The sequence below is a fragment of the Urocitellus parryii genome, chromosome 1, assembly GCF_045843805.1.
Source record: "Urocitellus parryii isolate mUroPar1 chromosome 1, mUroPar1.hap1, whole genome shotgun sequence".
Lineage (NCBI taxonomy): Eukaryota > Metazoa > Chordata > Mammalia > Rodentia > Sciuridae > Urocitellus > Urocitellus parryii.
In genome coordinates, this window is record NC_135531.1 from 222,629,540 (window position 1) to 222,653,259 (window position 23,720).

Here is a 23,720-nt window from a genome sequence, read left to right on the forward strand (position 1 = left end):
TATATATACAAAATGGAATATTACTTAGCATTAAAAGAGAATAAAATTATGGCATCTGCAAGTAAATGGATGGAGTTGGAGAATATCATGCTAAGCAAAGTAAGCCAATCCCAGAAAGAAAAAAAAATGTTCTCTCTGATAAGTGGATGCTGATCCATGGGTAGGGGTTGGGGAGGCATGGGAAAAATAGAGGAACTTTGATTGGACAAAGGGGAGGAAGGGGTGGGAAGGGCCCATGAGGGCAGGAAAGATGGACATTATTACCCTAGGTACATGTATGACTGCACATATGGTGCGATGCAACATCATGTACAACCAAAGAAATGAAAAGTTGTGCTGCAACTGTGTACAATGAATCAAAATGCATTCTGCTGTCATATATACCTAATTGAAATAGATTAATTAATTTTAAAAAACTAAAAAGATACAGTGGTTCTTGGAAAACAAAGTATGAGGAACCCAGAAAAATAATGGTCTCAGGAGTAAATGAAAATAACAAATTCATCCAGGAATCAGAAATGGGTTTTATTTTGGTTTGGATTTTTTTTTTTTTTGGTGGGGGGTTGGGTAACCAGGAATTGAACCAGGGCTTTGCACATGCTAGGCAAGTGTTCCCCCAGTGAGCTACACTCCCAGCTCAGAGAAAGACTGGAGAAAATGAATGTTATTATGGAACACAAGAAAGTTTAAAATTAAGAGCCTGTCACTTCATGCAGATCTCAATGCATAGGTCAGTTAAACTATCATGTCAATCAACAAAGTGATATTTTAATTCTGGCCCCATGGCATGCATCTCTGTCAATTTTATGCACTTTCCTTCAAACTCATAAAGCCCCAGAAAACACTTCTTACCTTTGAAGTCCATCATAAGTTACAGTTTCAATGTAGTCGAACCGCGAGTCCACCCAATACACACGCTTGGCTGTCAAATCCAGGGTGATGCCAGCAGGCCATCCCAGCTTTGTCTTCACCAAGTCTTTCCGGATGCTGCCATCCATGAAAGCCCTTTCCAACTTAGGTTCCCCAGAAAGGCTCGCCCAATCTGAGAAAAATAGGTAACTACAAAAGGAAAACAAAAGACAAAAAGTCTGTTATTTCACAAGTTTACCTGAGTAATTTTTTTTTCATACATAGCATGTTTGGATCAATGGGATTTCCCATTGAATAACAAACCATGGCTGTATAAAACAATAGAAATTTTACAAGCATTTTAAAAAACAGACTGGGAGGGCCCATCAGGAGACTCAATAACTCTAAATAGCAACCTTAACATGCAATAATTTAGCAGCCTAAAATTTTATGTTCACCTTCCCTTACTGACTCTTTTACTTCTCATTTTACACCCAAGAAAATTTATATATATATTTTTTTCTTGTTGGTTCTGGGGATTGAACCCAGGGCCTTGTGCATGTGAGCAAACACTCTACCAACTGAGCTATATATCCCCACCCTGAAAATTTATATTTTAAATGAGCTATTAAATTCTCTTCCTCAACCCTCTACTCAGTAGTATAACCCAAAGAAAATGTCCCACCATTTTCAAGGAAAAATTGCTGATATTACAAAGTAGAAATGAATAATCACCAGTCACCAACACTTAAGTAGCCTAAATTTCATCCAAGGGGCCTAAGACTCAACTATGAAATGCTAGGAGAACTGTCTCTTAAGACTCTTCTCAAATGTGTAAAACAGGAAATTTTTCGTTAAACCTGAAGAAAAGTAAACAGGAGCAAGCATTCTGCTAGGCTGATTCACATTGAACAACCCAGCTTGACATCTCAACTGCCACTCACAACAAGAAAGCACTAAAAGAGATAGTTGCAACTATTTCCCTCTCTTAAAAATTTTTCAGCTAATTCATGTTAGCATGATCATCTTAATAATGGTAATTTGCAGTAATGTTTGGTGTAATAATTTAGTAATTGAGTCAGAACACAGAATTCAATCTCTTAGCTTGGCAAATACTAAGAAAAAAAATTCATATGCCCAAAACATCAAGTAGCACACCAATAAGTGTGTTTGGATGACATATCCTTGAACAGGATTATATTTAGTCAACTCCTTTAAAGCTTCTATGAATAGACACATAAAACAAACATGGATTCTAGAGTAGAGAACCTAAAAGAAATCAGAATTAACCTCCAATTAAGATATGTAAGATGTATAGGCAGAGAGACAAAATTCTAAAAATGCCGAAATCTATGTGTTTTCACATCACTCACCCAACAGTTGGGTCCAGAGCGATTCCTCTAGGATGCCCCAAATTTTCAGTTATAAGGGTAACCCTGTGGCTTCCATCCAAATCTGTCATATCTATGCGATTAACCCTGGTCTCCACCACATAAAGTTTATTATTAATCCAGTCCACAGCCAGATTTTCTGGAGTGTCAACAGAAACATTGAGAACTTCTTGGATATTTAAACCATTGATGTCAACTGAAAAAACCTGAAAGAAAACCCAAAATTATTATATTTCTGTTTTTTTTTATTTGTTCTAATTAGTTATACAGGACAGTAGAATGCATTCAACACATCATACATAAATGGAGTATAACTTCTCATTCTTCTGGTTGTACATGATGTAGGATCATACCAGTCGTGTAGAAATAAGCATGACTATAGGTACAGTTTTCCTGTCTTCATTCAGTGTATCTATTTTATAGGAAGCAATCATGTAGACCCCAAAAAAGTTCACTGGCAGCTTGCTATTTTACATTGTGTATTATTGGGAGAACATGGGTTTTTTCCAGAGTATAGGAGATACAAATACAGGAGTTGGTTTTCACTTTTATTTTTTTTATTTTTTTATTTTTGTTTTCTTAAAGCCTGTATTTCCCATTCTTGGAAGTTATCAAAAGCTTAATTAAATAATGTGGATTTTTGGTGAAGGAAGTGGTGGTAGTGGTTTGTTTTGATTTTTAGTTGTTATCAAATCAGAGTTGTTAGTAACCCAAATTCTCAATTTTTAGAAATTTTATGCAAGCTATCATTGAAGTGAATAAGAATTTTATTACCGGTACAAAGAAATGTAAGAGGAATAAATAAACAAAATTCCATAACTCTTTAGGAGTCTCTAAAATGTATGCTTTAAAAACTTCCATCACATTACTCAAAATTGAACTTAAATCCATGAGACTTTCCATATAAGATGCTGTAAATGAAATTTTGGCTGTTACACAAAATTCTGTCAATATTTGTTACTCAATCCTCCATTACAGTTCCATTTAAAAGATGCAGGCAAAAATCTGATTTTTATCATCCAGAAAAGTAGAGTATTTTTTACATTTTAAGTGATCAAGTTTCAAAAATTACTACCAAATATCTTTCCAGTTTTGAAAGAATGTCTACTATTTCTTTTAATTAGACTTTTGGACTCCTTTTTGAATAAAATTAAAAGTTGCTCAAGGCTAATCCATATAATAGACTGCTTTGTTTAATAGGTCACATGTAACAGTATAGCACAGAAAGGTGCTGATTAACATAAACTATCTCAAGGGCCTTTTTTGTTAGGAAACAAAGGAACTTTCCCCTTGACTCCCCCCAAAATGAGAAGCTATCAACACTTTGTGCTTGAGGTTCTATTCAGCTCCTAAGCTACACTCCTGAAATTTCTATTTACCTTATCTCGAACGGTGTCTGTCCAAAAAACTCTCCGTAGGTGATGGTGAAAATCCACACCCACGGCCACTCCACGATTTTGAGACTCCACCAGAATCTGGAAGCTTCTTCCTTGAATATCACCAATTAGCAAATCCCGACCATTAGAGAAGATAATGGAGGCCTCACCAGCTAGATGTGAAGAAGAAAACTGTGACTACTCCAGGTGAGTCAGGAAGTGGAATAGCTTACAACTGATAGGCTTCCTGCTTTTTCAAATGCTTTCTTCTGTTGTCTTCTTTGATTCTAAAATAAACCACTGATGCACACGGCAATCATTCTACCCATTTTGTTCATGTGCAAACTGAAGCACAAAGATGTTTAATGAAGTACCCCAAAATCACTGAAAGTTAAAAACAGAATCTGGAAAGATTTCAAGTGTCCTGATTGCTAGTCCATGAACTTTCAATGACACTGAAGAGACTATAGCAGGGATTTCCAAGAATTCTTGATGACATAGGCACCTTACCTCCATGTACAACTTTTGGTTGTGTTAAACACAAAACATGAATTAAAGAGTACTAGGGTAGGGTAGGGATGTAGCTCAGGGGTTGAGCACTTGCCTAGAATGCACAAAATCCTGGGTTCTAGCCAACACACACACACACACACACACACACAGATTTTCAGGAAATCACTCTGTAAAAACTGTAAAGGGGCTGGGGTTGTAGCTCAGTGGTAGAGCGCTTGCCTAGCATATGAGGTACTGGATTCGATCCTCAGCACCACATATAAATAAATAAAAAATAAAGGTCCAGAGACAACTAAAAAACATTTAAAAAAAAAAAACTATAAAAATCATTGCGATGGTGGATCCAATCTGCTCTGTCTATAAACTTACAAGTATGAAAAATCACATATGAATAATATACAATCTTTTTGCAAAAGCTAAAGACAAGAAATTATTTAAAACTCCATCAGAGGAGGACTGGTTAAATAAATTAACTAACTGCATACTAATTATATACAAAAATGGAATGTTTTGCCACTATAAAAAAAAGAATTGAGCTTTATATGCTAATACCTCTCAAAGGTATATTAAGTGACATTAGCAAGATGCAGTAATGAGCATACAGCTTGTGAGCATATTCACAAAGGAGTTAAATATCTATATTTGTGTACCCTGATGTATCCATTTAAAAATCTCTAGAATCAAAATAAAGAAACAGCAATTACCCAGGGAAGAGGGGAAGTAGAAACTTAACAATGGGGGAAGGGATAAAGGGAGACATTTTACTTGATTTCTTCTTACAATTTAAAATCATTGAACATACATTACCTATTTTAAAATAAATGAATTCAATGGTTAAAAATCAGCTGCACCTAAAAGTTAGTACACAACAAATCAGGTATTTTTATGCACGCAAAAACAAATAGAAAATGAACAATTCATGGATCATGTGACCAGTGAAATTTCAGAAGGCACCAAAGGCACTTCAAAATCAAGTGTGAAATCATAGCTGAAAAAAGGAATTAGAGCAGGGGGGCAGAGCACTTGCCTAGAGTGCACAAGACCCTGGGTTCAGTCCCCAGAAGGAAGGAAAGAGGGAAGGAAAGGAGTTGGGGAGTTAAACTTGAGACCCAGAAATTAATGATGACAAAACTGCTTTGAGCACTACAGTACTATTAGACCAATTCCAACAAAATGCCTGTGATAAGGATATTCACACAAATTTTAATCCAAAGACAATCTGTCCATTTTGAAATACTCCCAAATTTTGCATGAGCAATACCAAAATTATTTCTATAAATAAACGCCACCTACATTTGTGGTGAGTAAATTAATTAAAATTTCAATGTCCACGTCAGTCAAATACAGCCGTAAGAACTTATTCCACAGCTGTATATGAGGGGGTGATATAATAGCCTAGACCAATAAATATTTATTATGGCCACCATTAACATAAAGATTGGTCCTTAATAATCAAAGTACAAATTAATGTTGACTCATTCTTCGAAGCAGCCAGGACCACCCCTGATTTGTGATGATAAAACCCTGCTGCCTGCTTAAAGGCTGACATTTCTTTCCCCCTCGGCTGTGGAAAGACAGCTAGCAGAAGTCTATTGCTCAGAGACACAGGTGTCCACCATGTACTCACAGGAATCATTAGCTTTGCAATGGTTTCCTCGCTCCAGTATATACCCTTCTTCACAGTGGCACACATGATGGCCCATTCGGTTTTCACACTTCTGGTCACAAATGCCCCATATCTGGCAATCATCAAAATCTGCCACGTAAGAAAAATACACTCATAATCATGTTTATCAGCATTTCTTGAGCAGTCTCAGACAATACTCCTGGTCAAGATGACCCTCCTCTGAAGGTTGGTACACGTTCCAAATACTTCAAAGGGAAGTGTTTATACCCAAATCCATATATATATTTGGATATATGGATTTTTTTTGCAAAGTGTGCTTTCCAAATGCTATCCACTTGTCCCTATGGTTATCTAAATTCATATTTAGATTAATTAAAATTAAGTTAATAATTCAGTTTCTCAGTCATATGTGTCACAGTTTAGGTCCTCAATAGACCACTAGTTACCAAATTGGAGAGTGAAGATATAGGAATATTTGCCATGTTGCTGAAAGACCAATTGGATAGAATATTCCATAACAAAGACTGATCTATACTCATCTTCAAGAAGACATGATCTGTCACTGCAGTAAAGTGTTTGGAAAGGTCTATTTACCCAGCTGTCGTCCCTTTGATATCAAAAAATTATAACTGAAATTAAAAATATTTTCAAGGCATGAAGACTATCTTCTAGTTTTTCATTAATTTATTCATTCATTTAATAAGTTTTTTAAAAAATCCTTACATGGAAAAGCTCAATTCATAGCCATAGAAGCCCCAGTTCTGCTGTGTGAAAAATTTCAATGTAATTGGCAAAGATCAGATGGTGCCATCATTGGTGAATCATGGCTGTCATTTGAGCTCCAAGTCCACCACCACCCTCTATAATCCTTCTCTCTGCTCTCTTCCCTGGGAGGGTGATCTCCACAGCCTATACCAACAGAATTCCCATCCCTTCTAGCTTTAGGAAGTTCTCAAGATTATACTTTCTGAAACTGTTGCACCCTCGGGTCTAAAATTCTCCAGGTTTCTGCAATCTGATTTCATTTGCAGATGAATGTCAGTGGTGTGAACTGGGTTCCACTACATATGTTGTGTGGTCCCCCATCCCAGGACTCCCAACTAGAAAGGACCAAGAAAGTTCCGGGATCAAGCGAGAATTATTCCATTTTTTTCCCCTCCAGGCTAAAACCTGACAACATGGCTCATCACATCTTTCTTGCCAACTACTATGACTAACCAAAGGCAGGGAAATCAATCCTCTCTTGATAGAAGGTAAAAAACCACACAGGAGTGAAAGGCCCTCATGGATAAAACTCCTCACATCAACCCCAAGAAAGCTCCACCTGAGGCTTCACCTGAGTGGGAATGAAAAGTATAAGACATTCCCCTGAAAGCCCCCAGAATGTCATACCCTCATTTGGACAGACTATGTGTAAGGGTCTGGAGTCACCTGTGAGCAGGAGTTCTGATGTCAAACAGAGGAAAAGCAAAGTCAGAACAGAATTCTTAGGCTCAAAAACCTTTCGTATCACCTGTGCTCCAAATGCACTTTTGAACAAGTGCATAAAATCACTGTCACTTTTAATGACTGAGATTATATCCTTTAGATACTTAGGGTGGAAAACAAAGGCTAATTAAATATCTGTCATCAGTCAAAGACAAGAAAATGAAAGTGGAATTGAGGGTTTTCATGAGGGCAGAGAATGGTGGAAACTATGTATAACACGGAAACTATTTTACAACCTCTCTCTCTCTCTCTCTCTCTCTCTCTCTCTCTCTCTCTCTCTCTCTCTCTCACACACACACACACACACACACACACACACACATCATTTTCTTTTCTATTTACTCTTTGCCTCCTCCTACCAATAAATGCTGCTTTGAAAATAACTAAAAGCCCTTCTTAGCTTAGACCCCCTTGGACACCTCTGATCCATCTGACTGTGTGAAACTCCGCCAAGCCGAATGACCTCCCTGCCCTAACTCTGCACCACGATGTCAGCCTGTCAACAAATAGCATGTCCTGTCAATCAGAAACAATGAGCCCAGCAAACTGTTTCAGCATGCCACAGAGCTTCCACTGCCAGGTCAAGACTACCAAGAGCACATGAATGGCAAAAAGACACCAGATTCATGTCAAGATTATTCAGTTTTATTCTTGATTACTACCAAGGCATTCACGGGAGAACCATGTCTAAGATGACAAATGTTGCAGGGGCTTCCAACACCTGAAGCCTCTGGGACAAATCAGCTATGCAGAGGGTTACAGCCATACAGAGTGTTTGTTGAATTGAAGTGCCTGTGAGAGCAAACCAAAACAGCAATTCCCCTAGAATTTCAGCTCTGCTTAAACAAGTATAACTGGCTTTTTAATGTCATGTGTTTAAACTAAAGAGTTCTCTTTACAAAGAGAAAATTGAAGTCTTCTTTGAAACAAATATCAAATAAATGTTAAGTCAAGGGCAAATCGTGCATCCTTAAAGGACAGGAAAGGTCACAGAAAAGGTCTCCGCAGACGGTAAGGGGGCATCACATTCAAAAAGGACCTCAAACGTAGACTTCTGAGCTTTTCTCTAAATAAGGTTATCTGTAGTAAAGTTCCAGAAACACACTGGGGACTTGAAAGATGTCTGTTGTGGAACTTAAAAACTAGTGTGCCAGTGTTGGACCACACGACTTCCAATGTGCTATGAACTAAATACAAATCCTGAAAAGATCTTGTGCATAACATAATATTGCAATTTTCTGTATTGCATTCATTAGTAGTTTACATATAAAAATTTACAACCACAATAACCTTGTTATGTCAACTTTCATATCTTTAAGAGCTGCAAAAAAACTGAGGTAGCTCAAGCCTCTGACATGTAAGAAATCCTAGATACTTGGAAATATAAGCCAAGGCTCGTCACAGACTAATGTACGGAAAAGATGGCAAACATGCTATCTGAGCGCTAGAGTGAAAAAAAAAAAAAGGCTGAGAACAGGTTGTGGGCTTCGCAAGACTGAACTAGGAGAGAAAAAAAAAAAAAGGAAAAGGAGAGAAAAGTTGACGTAATCCTGAGATGAGGCTTCTGGTATTTCTATTGGAATTCCTTTTCTAGTAGGAGAAAAGGGACTCGCCCAAAGAACTAAAAAGCTGGAAATCGGATTGGCAGCTGGGTGGCAGCAAAGGGGAGTAGAGAAGCCTGACATTTGCCAAAAACAAAGCAGCAGCCTCACCCCTACAGATGAGTACCACTCAGAAAAAAAAGGGATGTTGCAGGGACACTGGGAAGCACGAAGAGCGCTTTCAAAGACACCTGCCAAATGAGGACATGTGTGTAAAAAGTGATTTTAAATTCCCCGACTACATCACCAATGCACTGATGATAATAAATTTTAAAATCACACTGAAGGCCAGTTGCAGATCACAATGCTTTACTTCTAAAATGTCTTGAAATGATGAGAAACTTGGGGGCTTTTAAAATAATTTGGGGGAGGTCTCCAGGATCCCTCAGACTGACTTGAATGAACCACTCGATCTTAACCCACTTTGCCAAATGCAGTTACTTAAGAGGAGCAACTATGTTGTGATCAAACCTGAGACACGGACTTGATATCAAAAACCTAAAAATATCTGCTTTGCACACCACAAGAACAAACTCAATTGGATTATTTAATCAACTGTGAAAATCCAGTTTTTCTCAGCATATTATAGTTCTCAGTTATACTGAAGAACAGACTTTCTCAAGAATTTCAAGTTAAATTTGCAAACTAGTGTTTACTTCTGGTACCAAAAGGTTCTTCTGGCCACACATACTTAAGATCAACCACTTGTAATAAAATATAATTATGTTGAAAGCCAAGTATTGAGTGAGAGGGAAGAGTGAATAGCCTCACTAGGTTTATCCAAATTCAGTATTTTTTGCTATTTTATATTAAAATTTTAGAAATTTATTTTAAATTCTAGGGTTGAGGATGTAGCATGTGCAAAGCCGTGGGTATAATCCCCAGTACCGCCAAAAAGTAAAAATGAAAAATTTAATAAAAATATTTCTTATGCATATCACGTTTGTTTATTTGTTTAAAATTTAGAAATCCCTAAAGAATCTCAAATTCCTAAGGATCCAAAGAACATCAATTCTGGGAAAATTCTGAATCATCTATGTTTTGGAGATCCATATATGGCTACTAAATTGAACTTTAATAAGTAGTTACAATTACCTCCCAAACACCTTTCTCCAATACCAATGAAAACAAAGTTTCTTTAAACCTCTGTGATTGGGGCTGGGGTTGTGGCTTAGCAATAGAGCACTTGTCTAGCACTTGCAAGGCCCTGGATTCTATCCATAGCTCCACATAAAAATAAAATAAATAAAATAAAGGTATTTTTAAAAAACTAAAATGGAAAAAATCAAAAAAAAAAAAACTCTGATCATGTCTGCCTATGTGTTTGTTGTTCATATACCAAAAATAGGGGGAAAAAATAAATCAGAGCTACAAACTCATTGTTCATATCCTAAGAAATCAAACATTGATGTCTAATTCTCCCAACATAAGTCTCCATATTTCTCACAGCAAATTATGCTGACATCAGATTCAAAAATCTCCCCATGGGAAGAATCATTTTTATAATTCAGATAAGAGAGATGTGGGGAATTATTCAATCAATTGGTGTCCAGCTCAAGGGCAACCACTAGCTAGAAGCACCATGATAAAGAATTTGCTCATCTTGAATGTCAATTCTAAGCAAAGGTGAAAAGCAGTGGAATTAACACTAAACACAGTACAGGCAGTGACCCACCAACGCGGTCACCAGAGCAGTGACAACTCTAGTTGCTGGATCCTAGGGATATTTGTGCTTCCTAGAGAAGAGGCCAACGGAGCTTAATGGACTGAAAGCAGCAACTATCTCTCCACCACATGAATGGAAGTATCTGAGCATTGCATAACCAGCCTGGCCATACCAATCCTGCTTCCAAACCTTGATAAAGGAAACCCAAAAGGACTACCCCTATCATCAGGCAGCAGACAGGTCCACGAGGCTAGTCAACTCACTCATCACAAATCCACTCCTAAGCTTACTGCACTTCACAAGAGCTTCTCAGAATTAAAAATTACTCTTTCCAGGTTTTCTTTTGAGTATTATGCTGCTCCTGTTATACAGGCAATCACTCCTACCCACAATTACAAACTCCTGCATGTCAGGATCCTGGAGCCCAACTGTGATGAAAAGTCAGGAGCTCCCACCTGTCACTTACCAACACAGGTGCGACTGTCATTTTGGTTGATGATAAAAGACGGAGGGCAAAAACAATCTCCTCCATATGGTGTCTTGTGGCATTGATACTCACAGTTTAGGAGAGGGCACATGCTCATACCTAGACAGAGAAAAAAAAATCTTTGTTGAATTTATGGTAACCTCTGGACAAGGCTGATCCACCCAAAAGCTTTTATTATTCTACAAGTAAAAGCCTAGTGTGCATGTCATAGAGGTACAGAGAATCTGCCCCATGAAATTCTTCTGCAACATTATATAATAAAAGCTTGATCCAAATTTTAAAAAATAAAACTCCTTTTTAAAAATTACAACTACTGTTACAACCAAGTGTAAGTCATTATAAATGCTATTTATGGAAAAATCAGGTCATAAGTCTTTTTGTCCACATCATAGAAGAGACTAAGAATTCCCAAGTAACTATCACGAAAATACACCTAAAAATGTTAAACATGGCTAGCTTCAAGTGGTGAGATTTCAAGGTATTGGAATTTTTTTCATATTGTTAAATGAAAGTTAACTACATATCTCATTAACTTTTAAGCTTTTATGATAGAACTCCCAAATGAAAGGGTAGGGGATGCCATAGAAATCTTTCTCTCAGCATATTTAAACATTATGAGTTTTGTCAGGGAAAAAAAGTTCTTGGGGTTACAGTTACTTGGGCACAGCTAGGCAGCCACAGGTCTGGTTAGAAGGTGTACAGCTGATGAAATCAGGGCACACATTGTATTTCCCTGCAGGACAATCAACTGTCCACACAGTTTATGGGTTGGGGGGGTTATATTCTACAACCACTAACTCTAGTGATTGACCACATAAAATATTATCAAGCAACACTGTGTGGCCAATCCAATGTTACCACTGGAAAAACAACTCAAAGTACATAATCTAGAAACTAGTCGCATTTGTGGGTAGGGAGATACAGCCAGACAAGACTTTTTTTCATAAGTAAAAGACAAGAAATAAAATATCCAGAAGAGGGCAGGAGTTCCAGTTCACAGACGAGCACTTGTCTAGTGTGCAAAAGACCCCAACACCTCAAATAATAGTAATAATGATAATGATAATGATATCTCCAGAACATCTTTAAAATCATCAAAATAGTCATTAAGACAAACCTCCCTATTGGAGGGGAAGGCACAATTTTTTTAAGTTCCCCCATCAAGAAATGGAAACTACTTCTTCAAGCCATTCTGGGCTCAGCCAAGTGTCCCACCATGTCACTAAGACATTAGCAAACATGACACAGGTTTGAGCATTAGGGTTTGCTCTTTCCACCACCATGATAACAAGCCTAGGCTAGCCCCAGCTTTTACTGCAACATTCTGACATGCGAGTGAGCTAGTCTAAGCCAGAAAAACCACTATTTAGCCTACAGAATTGTGAGAAATAATAAAAGGTGCAATTTAAGCCACTAAGTCTTGGAGAACTGTGTTGTGCAAATGACAACCGATACACTATGTATTTGAGAATCTGTTCTGAAAGCTACCCATATTTTCCATACTCACTACAAAAGTGTCTATTAGTGGTACTGTTTTCATCTTCTCCTCCCGGACAATCTAAATTCCCATCACAAACTTGAAATATTGAGATGCATAGTCCAGACTCTGGGCAAGCCCATTCTCTTGGGTAACACACATGATGACGACGATTGCTCTCTGTGGGGAAAAAAGAGAGAGTTACAGGCCATGAGAGGGAGAATCAGTCCTTTTTAATCCATGATTAAGAGAAGATAGAAGATATAAACCAAGTAGACAGTAGAAATCCACAAATGACCTATATTTTACAATAAATTCATAGTTTCATACGCTACCATTAGCCTTTTATTGAGATTCTAAAGAGTGAGAAAATGGAATTATTTAAGTTCCACTCTTTCTGAAAGAGGCAGCCCCCAGCCAAGCTGTAAGAGCAGAAATCTGATATGAACCTGAAATATCAACAAACTAGATTCACAGCCCTGAAGAGAAGGTTCATGTATTTAAATCATGAATTACAGAATGAGGGCCATCAAGGTAACTCCAGAGTCCCTAAGTTTGGGTTTTGGTTGTTTGATTTAGTGAAATGTTGACAGAAGAAGAAAAACCATAATTCTTGGACACTGAAACATGAGACAGATGGATGGTTCCAGAACAAACATCGTCTTTATTAGATCTAGGACAGGAACAGTGCAGGCAACTTGAAGTATGGTGTGGTGTTAGTAACTTCAGGACAGCTGATGATAACAGCAAGGTAAGGAAGGGCATGATATTTGCAATTATCTTTTCAAATAATCTTTAAACACTTGACTAAATAGTAGTCTGCCCTGCACCTGCTAGTCCCTAGTTCCATCCCACTGTTCCCAGTGTGGCCTGTCCATCACCACTAATGTCAATGTCTCACCTGGAAATCAGAATTTACAAAAACTCAAAACAAAACTGAACTGTTGCCACAGTTCAAAGTTATTTTTAAAGGTTGTAAGGTCTAAGAGAAATAATCACATTTTACCCTATTTTTCGTACATCCTCTAGTCTACAACTTTTACACAGGTAAAGCAGGCAGAGTGGAATACAGAGGAAAGGACCAGAATGTGATGAGAGAGAAAAGAGACAGTCCCAACTACTTTGCCTTAATAATAGGAAGGAAGAGGTTAAAAGTTATGCTACATTTGGGTTCAGACATTTTAGGAAAAGCTAGTGAAGTCACCTTCTTCTAATCCACCCACTAATTAATTAAACCCCAGACAATTCTGAGGGTTAAAAAATTCTAACAAGGAAGGGAGGAAAAACTTAAAAGAAATGCTTTTCAGTAGGAATCTCGCCTCCTCCTTACCACAGCCATCTTCATCTGCAAAGCCTTGACAGTCATCCTGTCCGTCACAAACCCAGTTTTGATGAATGCACTGGCCATTGGGGCAAGTGAACTGGTGGCCACCACAGGTCTGATAGTCTGGAAGAGAGAAACAGCTGCATTACACAGTCAAAAGTCCAAGTGCTCACCCTACTACCTGAACTGGGCTCCTAGAAACTGAAGTTTCTACATCAGTATCTTGACAAAACGTGAAAAAAAAAAAAAAAAAAAAAAAAGCAGGAGGAGAAGGAGGAAGATAAAAAGAAGGAAAGGAAAAGATAATAGCAGCTAGCAGCTTTGGGTCCAGGAAGCGAACTCAGGTGCCAGTCTCTATTTCTCAAGATTAAGAATCTAGGAATAGGTTGACACAGAACAGAGGAGGCAAACTGATCCAGATGCTGAATGTGCCAGTGACCAACATTCTCTTACTTTGCCACAAGCACCATCACAGCTATTTCGGACCACAGGATTCTGGGTCACCATCCCATGATGTCACAGTCTCTTTAAGACTGTCACCAAGGTCTGGGATTGTGGCTCAGCAGTAGAGCGCTCATCTAGCACGTGCGAGGCCCTGGGTTCAATCCTTAGCACCACATAAAGATAAATTTAAAAAATAAAGGTATTGTGTCCAACTACAACTAAAAAATAAAAATGTTTAAAAACAAATACTGTCCAGAAATAAGATCAGGCCCCCACTCATAGAAAATTAGGATGATAATGAAAATATTCAGTGACCCCATAAAGCATGGGTACCAACCAATCAAAACAGATGTAGAGAAAAATCATTCATTCTAGTAAATAAATGACCACAAAAACCTGCCAGTGAATTGGAATTAAAATTCCCCCAGAGTTTCCTTTCTAATGTTACATATTCCTAAAAAAAAGGAGATGGCAAAAGTAAGAGAAAGGGCATTCAAACTGCAGGCTACAGCACAAAAATAAAAGTAGGATCAGGGCAAAGAAGCAGAGGCAACAGAAGCCATCTATAGCACACTGAAACTTTCTTGACCCTCCAATTTGAATGTGGCAGTGATTTCAAAGAAGAAAGGAAAACCATTGCTAGTAGGGCGCTCCTTCCCTTTGGAGCTCTTCTTCCACTCCACTATCAAAGTGATTGGGTCCATTCCTGAGCTATGGGTAATCTGAATCCTGAGATACAATATACCCGTACCCCTGCAGCCTAAGGAAAGAATGCAAACTGTCCGTCAGCAACCCTTCAACTCTACACAGATCTTTGAAAGATAAAGGAATCCAGGCCCAATACATGGCTAAGGCTCAAGCCCACGGCCCCCAAATGAATTTTTGGTTCCATGTGTAATCAAATACAGTGACTCTTTCCTTAGAGGAAAATGGGTATCTGGTGGGAAAAAAAACAAACATAAAATACTCCTAACCACATGACCCAGCATAAGGGAATCACCGTACTGCAATTATGTTCATCACTGCTGTCTTCACAGTCGTGGTCATGGTCACAGACATAGGCGCGAGGGATACACTCTCCATTGCCACACTGAAATTCGTCACGCAAGCATGTCTCAGCTGGAACACAAGGTTAACAAAGGAAAGAAAAGGGAGAATTTCAATTCCACTGCAGCCATTTCATCTCACAAGAAGATTCTGTCTCAAGTTTAAAAAGAGACTCTTATTGTCGGCAGTGTGCTGGTAAATGTTTAACAACCCCTTCTCCAGCTTTGTGATGTTTACCGATTATCATGGTATAAATACTCCCACCAGAGGCTGACTACAGACCACCAAAATGAATTTGCTGAATGTGGGCTTGGAAAGATGTGCAGATAATTGGCTCTCTCAAGCTGCAACACACCACAGCACCTCTTACACACATTACTTACTGCAGTTGGCTTCATCAGAAGAGTCCCTGCAATCAACTTTCGAATCACACTTCTGACTCGTGTTATAGCAGGCTCCATTAGCACAAGTAAGCTGCTCACATACTGGATATTCTATTTTTAAAAAGAACAGAAACAGCAAGTGAACCTTAAGTTAAGACATTTCTTCAGCAAACATTTCTTGAGTGACAGCTATATGCTAGGCACTAAATGGTGAACATATATTGGTATACAAAGAGATATGATCCCTGGCCTCCTATTAGATAAGAGAGAGGGACCATAATCAAATAATGACACAAATAGCAGATGACAAACTAGGTTACATGCCAATGCAGAGACTACAGAAAGCTATGAGCTGAACAGTAGGGGGATTTGGAAACCCAGGGATCTCTCCCTTAAAGAAATAAGTGGCTTTTGAGTGAAGAACTGAAGAATTGGAAAGAATTTAACAGTTCAAAATGGAACCTTTTTTTACATGATACAAATGACATCCCAGGAAACTCGTGTACCCCCACACATGATCTGGGAAATAAAGGGTCATTTTTTTCATTGAAATGACAGAAAGAGAAAATAGGTCTGAGCCCAGGGATCTCACTCAGCAGCTATTTGCTCTTATTCAACTGTTTACCCTCTCTCTGTCACTACTTCTTCTTCCCCCTGTCTAGATAATCTACTGAAGCCTGTAGAGGGACCTAAAAAGACAACACCTGGGAACTGACAAGCATAATTGTTCCATAAGCACAAATTACAGTCATCCCTCAGTATCCACAGGGGATACTGTGGATTGGTTCCAAGACCACCCAATGCATACCAAAACTCAAAGATGCCCAATACCCTTTTGTAAAATGGTGCAGTATTTGCATTATTTGCAGTATTTGCATTACACACATCCTTTCATTTGCTTTACTTATTTATTTTTTATTTATTTTATTTTTTTAAATAACAGCAGAATGCATTACAATTCTTATTACTCATATAGAGCACAATTTTTTATATCTTTATATATAAAATATGTTCACACCAATTCATGACTTTCTACATGTACTTTTGGTGTGTTTTTTTGCATTACAATTCTTATTACACATATATACCACAATTTTTCATATCTCTGCTTGTATATAAGGAAGATTGACACCCAATTCATGTCTTCATACATGTGCTTTGGATAATGATGTCCATCACATTCCACCATCCTTGCTAATCCCCTGCCTCTTCCCTTTCCCTCCCTCCCCTCTTCCCTATCTAGAATTCATCTATTCCTTCACTTACTTTAAATAATCTCTAGTTCATACATAATACCTAGCATATAAATGCTATGTAAGTACTTATCATACTATATTCTTTAGGGAATAATGAGGGGGAAAAGCCTGTGCATGTTAGTTCAGGCAATTTTTTCCAAATATTTTTACCCATAGTTGGTTGAATCCAAGGAATGGGGAATCAATGTATTCTGGGGATAACTGTCTTATGGCCATATTATACATATATGGTCATCTCAATGCTATTAACTAGATGTTTAACCCTGCAGAAAATCAGGATGTCCCTTGAAGAACAAAATAGTGTCTGTCCCTCCTGTTTCCTCATACTTGAAACAGGTATCCCTCATGACTCCTAACCAAAGGATTTGTTCTGTTGGTTTCTTATCTGTTTTCCCCATAGCTTAATAAAAACCCCTGAGGACAAGGAACCTGCCTTATCATTTTAGAATTCTTAGCAGTAAGACACTACTCAGTATGCTCAAGAAATGCTCAGTACTGCTATAGAGTTATCACAGGAGACCATTTTAAACAGCTTTTGAAATATCTGAACATCTGCTTTTTATGGTCTTTGACTACCCTACTTCCCGCATGTATGATATCATCCTTGGTCTATATTTTTAATTAAAAATGTTTCCTAGTGATTCTCACGCAGTCTTCAGATTTCTTTTTAACCAAGGAAAAGGCATGTCTTAGTTAAGATTTCAAAGATCAGATTACACAGTTCCACATTGAGGCTAAATTTGCATTTAAGAACCCAATGTGATGTTTTAGAGACATATAAAGATGCATCAGACAGTTCTTTGGATGATCCCAAAGTCTTTTCAAGCAGAAGATGTGCACAAAATTCTGTACTAAAACTGTATTAAACTTGTCCTCTGTTAAGAACTCACACTTTTAAAACAAAATCTCTCAAATTATATTTTCATGTTTTGTGTATAGAAAAGGAATAAACCTAAATCTTCTCATCTCCAGAAGTTCAAACCTCATCTATCAAGAGTTCTTGAGTATCTAACTGGCAAAAGTTACAGAACCAGTCACATCAAACGGAAGGCTCTTTTCCATGACACTCCAAAGGCTTCAAGATGAAGCTCAGTATCTCCTTCCCAGCTACAGGCTGCCAAAAACTCACTGAAGCCAACAATGAACACCAGCTTCCTACTTTTTATGAGAAGGGTATGGCCACAGAAGTTGCTGCTGTGCTATGGGTGAAGATTAGAAGGATCATGTGATCTGAATCAGTGGTAGGAACAAAGAACAAGGTTTTCCCATGAAGCAGGTGTCCTGACCCATGACCACATCCACCTGCTACAAAGTAAGAAGAAAATTCCCAACACAAACCAGAACTGAAAAAAGTACAAATCTGTTAGGGGATGCCAATCTGAGTGTTTTCAACTTGACTACTGGGTTGAATAAAGGGGAAAGAAGAGTATTCCTGGACTAATACTAGTGTCTCTCATCACCCTGGGCCCAAGCTGGCATAATCTGCAAACCTTTCAATCTGTAAAGAAGATGTTGGCTGGGCAAGGGGGTACATCCCAGCGGCTCAGGAGACTGAGGCAGGAGGATCACCAGTTCAAAGATAGTCTCAGCAACTTAACAAGGCCCTAAGCAACTCAGCAAGATCCTATCTCTAAATAAAACATTTAAAAAAAAAAAAAAAAGCTGGGATGTGGTTCAGTGGTTGAGCACCCCTGGGTTTGATCCCTGATACCAAAAAAATAAAAATAAAAATAAATGTCCATCACTATATTGTCAGAAAGCCCTTAAACAAAGAAAGCAAGAAACAAAGTATTCAGCTTGTCACTCCATGTGTCCTGAAACATAGATGCCAGCATATTGCTCTGAAGAAACAGTATACTAAAAAGATAAGAAAGAGGCTACAGAATATGCTGAACTTTTGGCCAAGAGACTGACAGAAGCCAAAGAAAAATGCCAGGAACAAATTTCTGAGAGATCTGATTCTCAGTCCAGTCAAATAAAACTTTAAGTGTAACAAATAAATAAGCTGGATCCTAGAGGGTGGGGTGGGGATGGTATGCAAGGCATTTTTAAATAGCTGTTTAAATTTCTAAATTTTTTCTGAACTTCATTTTATTTGTTAATCATCCAAAAATGAGCAAGTGCTTAAGGTTATTGCTGTCTTTCCATCATTAAGATGGTATGCTTTGTAAAAGTGCCTTTAAAATGGTTCAGACAACTCTGTTTACTAATTCTGTCTTCAAGAGATGCAAAAGGCCAGGTGAGGCCAGCAAGCAATTCCCGTCCCGCCATGTACCAGATAGCTCCTGGTGTCAGTGTGTTATCTAGCCTTTTAAGAGCAGCAGCAAGCAGCAGGGAGAAAAAAAAATCTTTAAAAACCCAGCTCTTTGCAATAGATAAGCTATCTGTCAAGAGGAAAATTTATTTGAACTGGGACTGTACCACACTTTTGGTGATTATTATGGATATGAGGGATCTGGAAGAAATGTATTAGGCAGGTCTCTTGTTTTTTCTGTCCTGCTTTTTGAGAGCCATTGCCATAAAACTGAAAGGAGTAGAACAAAAACAGTACCCACTGACATGGCTCATGCCCCTAAACAACTGGGCCAGCTTGATGTCATCAGGGAGGGTATTGTGTTGGCCAAAGGTCAGCAGTTGACAAACAGCTTTCTTGTCTCCTTCCATGCTGATAATGAATCTCTCTCAATCAGCAGAGGACTCTCTCAACCCCCTGCACACCTTCTGGTCTTTGCTATGCATAGATAACCTGAGGTATATGCTGACTCACTAAATATAGAAAATACTTGGAAATATGTTTCCAAATGGTTTTCTCCTTTGGAGACCCACAAAGAGGGAACAGAGTTTTGCTCTGAGCAAAGAAATGAATTAGATCCTTCTTCTCTTGCTAAAGACATTCATGAATGAGTTTCTCTATACCCCAGGAAGCAGGAAGTCACAATCCTTTGAGTTTTCCATTGGGAGATATCTTAAAATCTTATTTGGTTTTTTTTTTTGTTTTTTTTTTTATGCTTGGCAAGACTGAGGCTAATCTTTTTCCCTTGGAGCAAATCCATCAAGGGGCTGAAACGTCCTACAGAATTCCAAGTATGGGGAAAGTACAATGTGAGAGGACACATACAAGAACACAAAGGAACTCTTCCTTCTGAGCTTAATTTGAATAGAAGGATTGACAAGTACCTATTAACCAGTGTCCAAACTGTTTATCAGAAACAAAAAACGTGGGAATACCCTTTTTCCCACCATCCCTTGCTTCTCTCTTTTTCACCTTCTCCCAGTTCCAAATGATACATGCTCTGGTTTATCCACACACACATATGCCCCAAAATATGCCTACAAGACTGGTGCTTGAGGATATTTTAAGTGTTTTCTCTGTCAATGATTTAATTCGGAGCAAGAAAGTTTCATGCTATAGTTCTATTTATATAATCAAGGAAGACGATGTAGTTTGAGGACCTTATAAACCTCCCACAATGGAAATCATTTACATCAGAGCATGATATAAAGTGCTATTCTTTATTATCTTGTCAGGGAGAATGTAAATATATCCTATTGTCACAATTTGACAAAATGGCCAAAAAGAACATAGAAAAAAAAGGCAAACTGATTATAATGGAAGTGAAGGCAGCTGGGCATGTTGGCTTCTTGGGAGACTGAGACAGAAGAATCACAAGTTCAAGGCCAGCCTGGGCAATATAGCAAGACCTTGTCTCAAAACAAAAATAAAGAGATTGGGGATATAGCTCAGTAGTAGGGCATCCCTGGGTCCAATCCCAGGTGCCACAAGAAAAGAAAAGAAGAAAGAAGGAAAGAAGGAAGGGGAAGGCAGCATCTTAAATGTAGATTTAAAAATGAGCCCAAGATTGAAAATAAAACAAGAAGTTATTGATGTAAGTGCAGCCCAGAAACCTGGGACTTCTCAAGGTTGCAGAGTCAACCTTGTTTCTTATTTTGGCTCTAAGACAGACTAATTCAGTTCAAGTAATGATTTGCCAGAAGAAGCTTACTAGTTGGGCTGCCAGGACTTAGTTGTGAATACTACCCATAAAATTAAATAAGCAACACCATCATCACCATTATCACCATCGTCACTGGTAACATACACTGAACAGTGTGTCACAGAAACATGTTATAGTACTTGATGTGTATGAAACTTATTCCATCCTTAGAACTACCCCATAAGGTATGCACTTTGATTTCTCCCATTTTCTACATAAGAAGCCTTTAAAAATAATTAGAAGTTGCTGGGCATGGTGGTTCACGCCTATAATCCCAGCAGCTCGGGAGGCTGAGACAGGAGTTTGGCAAGTTCTGATATATATATATATAATATATATATATATATTTTATATATATATATATTATATATATATTTTTTATATATATATATATATTTTATATATATATATATATAAAATCAGATTTATAAAATGGAAATAGAAAATCAACACCTTGGAAAGAGAAAGAAAATATGGTGATCCCAAGACTAGTAGAATTTCACTCACACGTCAAGTTCAGTCTAAGCCACTTTAAGGAAGCCAAGTCAAAAAGGGAGATCCATGAAGTTATCAAGGTTTCCTTATCCTGCTCCCTTTGTACTAGCCAGGGCTTAAGCCCCCAAATTCCTATCTAGTCTCTATCAGTTGGGACCTGATCTTAGAAATGTGTCTGAGAGGAACTCTGGATCCGGAGCCCCTCCATCTTCCCATACATGGAGCTATCACCAAAATCCGCAGGGCAGATAAAGACTGATACAATACTAAATTGCTTAAAAATAAGTTTGAAAAACCTCACCCAAGCTCTAATACTGGAGTAAATGAGACACAAGATGGAAAATTGTACATCAAAAGCTCCAAAGAACAGTGCAAAGAAGTAAGAGGCCTTGTCACGGATGAGCAAACATGTACAACGTGCACTGTATCAGAGACACTGGTTCTACATAGGAGGAATTATGGGCCCCACATGTTTTCACTCAGGGCCACAAAATACCTTGGTGTCTTTCCCATCTCTTCCTATTTCCAATGACTTTGGCAGAATATACAGGCAAAGACTAATCAAAGAGATAGGAAGGCTAACTGCTCCCCAGGATTATGGGAGGCCACATTCCAGTCACTAGAAATGGTGTAGTTATCCCCCTGCTGGGAACTTGGACCAAGATAATTCAGACAGTCATCTGGGTGAAATGTCAGTAGGCCAGGAACCAGTTATTCCTCAGGGCACACTGCCTGCCTTAGTTAGAATTCTGTCCTACTGAAGATATGGTTATTGAAATCTGACTTCCTGGATACTGTGAATACAGAGGTAAATTAAAAGCAAACTAGAAGTTCCCACAGTCTTTCTTAGATATTCATTCAAAAGAACTAAATAGCGAGAGAGAGAAAAAAATGAAAATCCCTGCTCTCATGGTACTTATACTCTGTTTGGAGGAAAGGAACACTGGACACAAAAGTAAATGTGCATGGATAAAAGTGTTACAAAAATAAAGCAGAGTCAAATAACAAACAGTGACAGTGGGGAGTATCTCTGGGGAGGAGATATTTGAACAAGAACCATTAGGTTCAGCAAAATGGCAGCCAGTGGTGCATTAACAAGAATGTTTTCAGAGGATTGGTGGAAATCCAGGATCACTTTCAGTAGCCTCAAGAAAAAAAGGAGGAGAGTAAATAGAAACAGTCATTAAAGACATTTCCACATCACATTGTTTTAAAAAGGAGCACAGAAATTGGGCAATGGCTGGGAGAGATCTCAAGAGTCTTTTTAAAGTCAGGAAATATTTAGAAAGAACTTGAATGATGGAAACATTCAAAAGATATACAAAAGATTCTCCTCTTTCCTCAAGGTCTCAGGCTCTGACTCCTGTCTCGACTGTGAGAATGCTGCAAAGGTGCATGTGTGCTGTGGCATGTGAGATGGGGTCACTGCAGCAAGGCTTGACAGGCAGGCTAACATGTGGAACTGAGTTGAAAGAAGGTGCCCTTCGGAAGCCCTCACAGTCGAGAGAATGACTACCATCTTCATCACTCCCTTCCAACTGTTCCCCCAGTTGGAGTTTCAGCAGTTAGATATACAAAGGGAAATGTTTAAATCCTAAAGAACAGAAAGTCAATAGGAATAAAACTTCAGGGACAAAGCGGCCCCAGTTGCAGGCAGACCAAACACTGCTGATTACCAGCAAGAAAGCCTTCATTGTAGCAGGGATTGTACCCTTTCTTTGGCATTCCTAAGGAACAAAGGAGAAGTGCTGCAAACCCACGATAATTAGCGATAGTTTTACTCACACCAAAATCATTCTAATATGGTACTCAATAAAACAAAATAATCTTTTTATTTCCCTGAAAAAAAGACTGCAGTATTTTTGAGCAACCCAAAGTCACTTCAATATATTAATTGAATGACCCATAATTGCTGCATTGTTCTGATGTTTATCTTACACTCTGCATGAGTGGGTTTTCCTTGATGCTAATCCCATTAGAAGTAAAATGGACTGCAGTTTTGAATCTGTTCCTTAAAAAAGAAAAAAAAATTAATTGACAAGTTGTTGAATATCAGATCCCTGATGACCAGACTGAATAATAAAATAACTTAGGGGGAAATATGAGTTTTTACCTGTTTCACAAATATAAATATAGGCTTAGATAGAGACACACACACATATATAGATACATATATACAAACATATTCAGAAATATTTCACAAGCTGTAGAATATTCTTAAGCCTCTAAGAATATAGCAGGTAAAAAGACGGAGATACGAATCTCTCATGCTATACCAAATTTATTTCCAAGGTAATCTTT

General features: G+C 38.1%; 1 protein-coding gene across 1 annotated transcript in view; it reads right to left on the bottom strand.

The window, feature by feature from the left end:
- Positions 1 to 23,720, bottom strand: part of Lrp2 (LDL receptor related protein 2) — a 190,914-nt gene that overhangs the window by 128,568 nt on the left and 38,626 nt on the right. The window contains exons 7-15 of the mRNA XM_077794842.1: positions 15,674 to 15,784; positions 15,249 to 15,362; positions 13,806 to 13,922; positions 12,506 to 12,655; positions 10,978 to 11,097; positions 5,757 to 5,885; positions 3,620 to 3,789; positions 2,223 to 2,446; positions 853 to 1,059 (exon numbers count right to left, since the gene is read on the bottom strand). Coding sequence (XP_077650968.1) covers positions 853 to 1,059; positions 2,223 to 2,446; positions 3,620 to 3,789; positions 5,757 to 5,885; positions 10,978 to 11,097; positions 12,506 to 12,655; positions 13,806 to 13,922; positions 15,249 to 15,362; positions 15,674 to 15,784 — 1,342 coding nt within the window. The remainder of the gene's footprint in view (positions 1 to 852; positions 1,060 to 2,222; positions 2,447 to 3,619; positions 3,790 to 5,756; positions 5,886 to 10,977; positions 11,098 to 12,505; positions 12,656 to 13,805; positions 13,923 to 15,248; positions 15,363 to 15,673; positions 15,785 to 23,720) is intronic.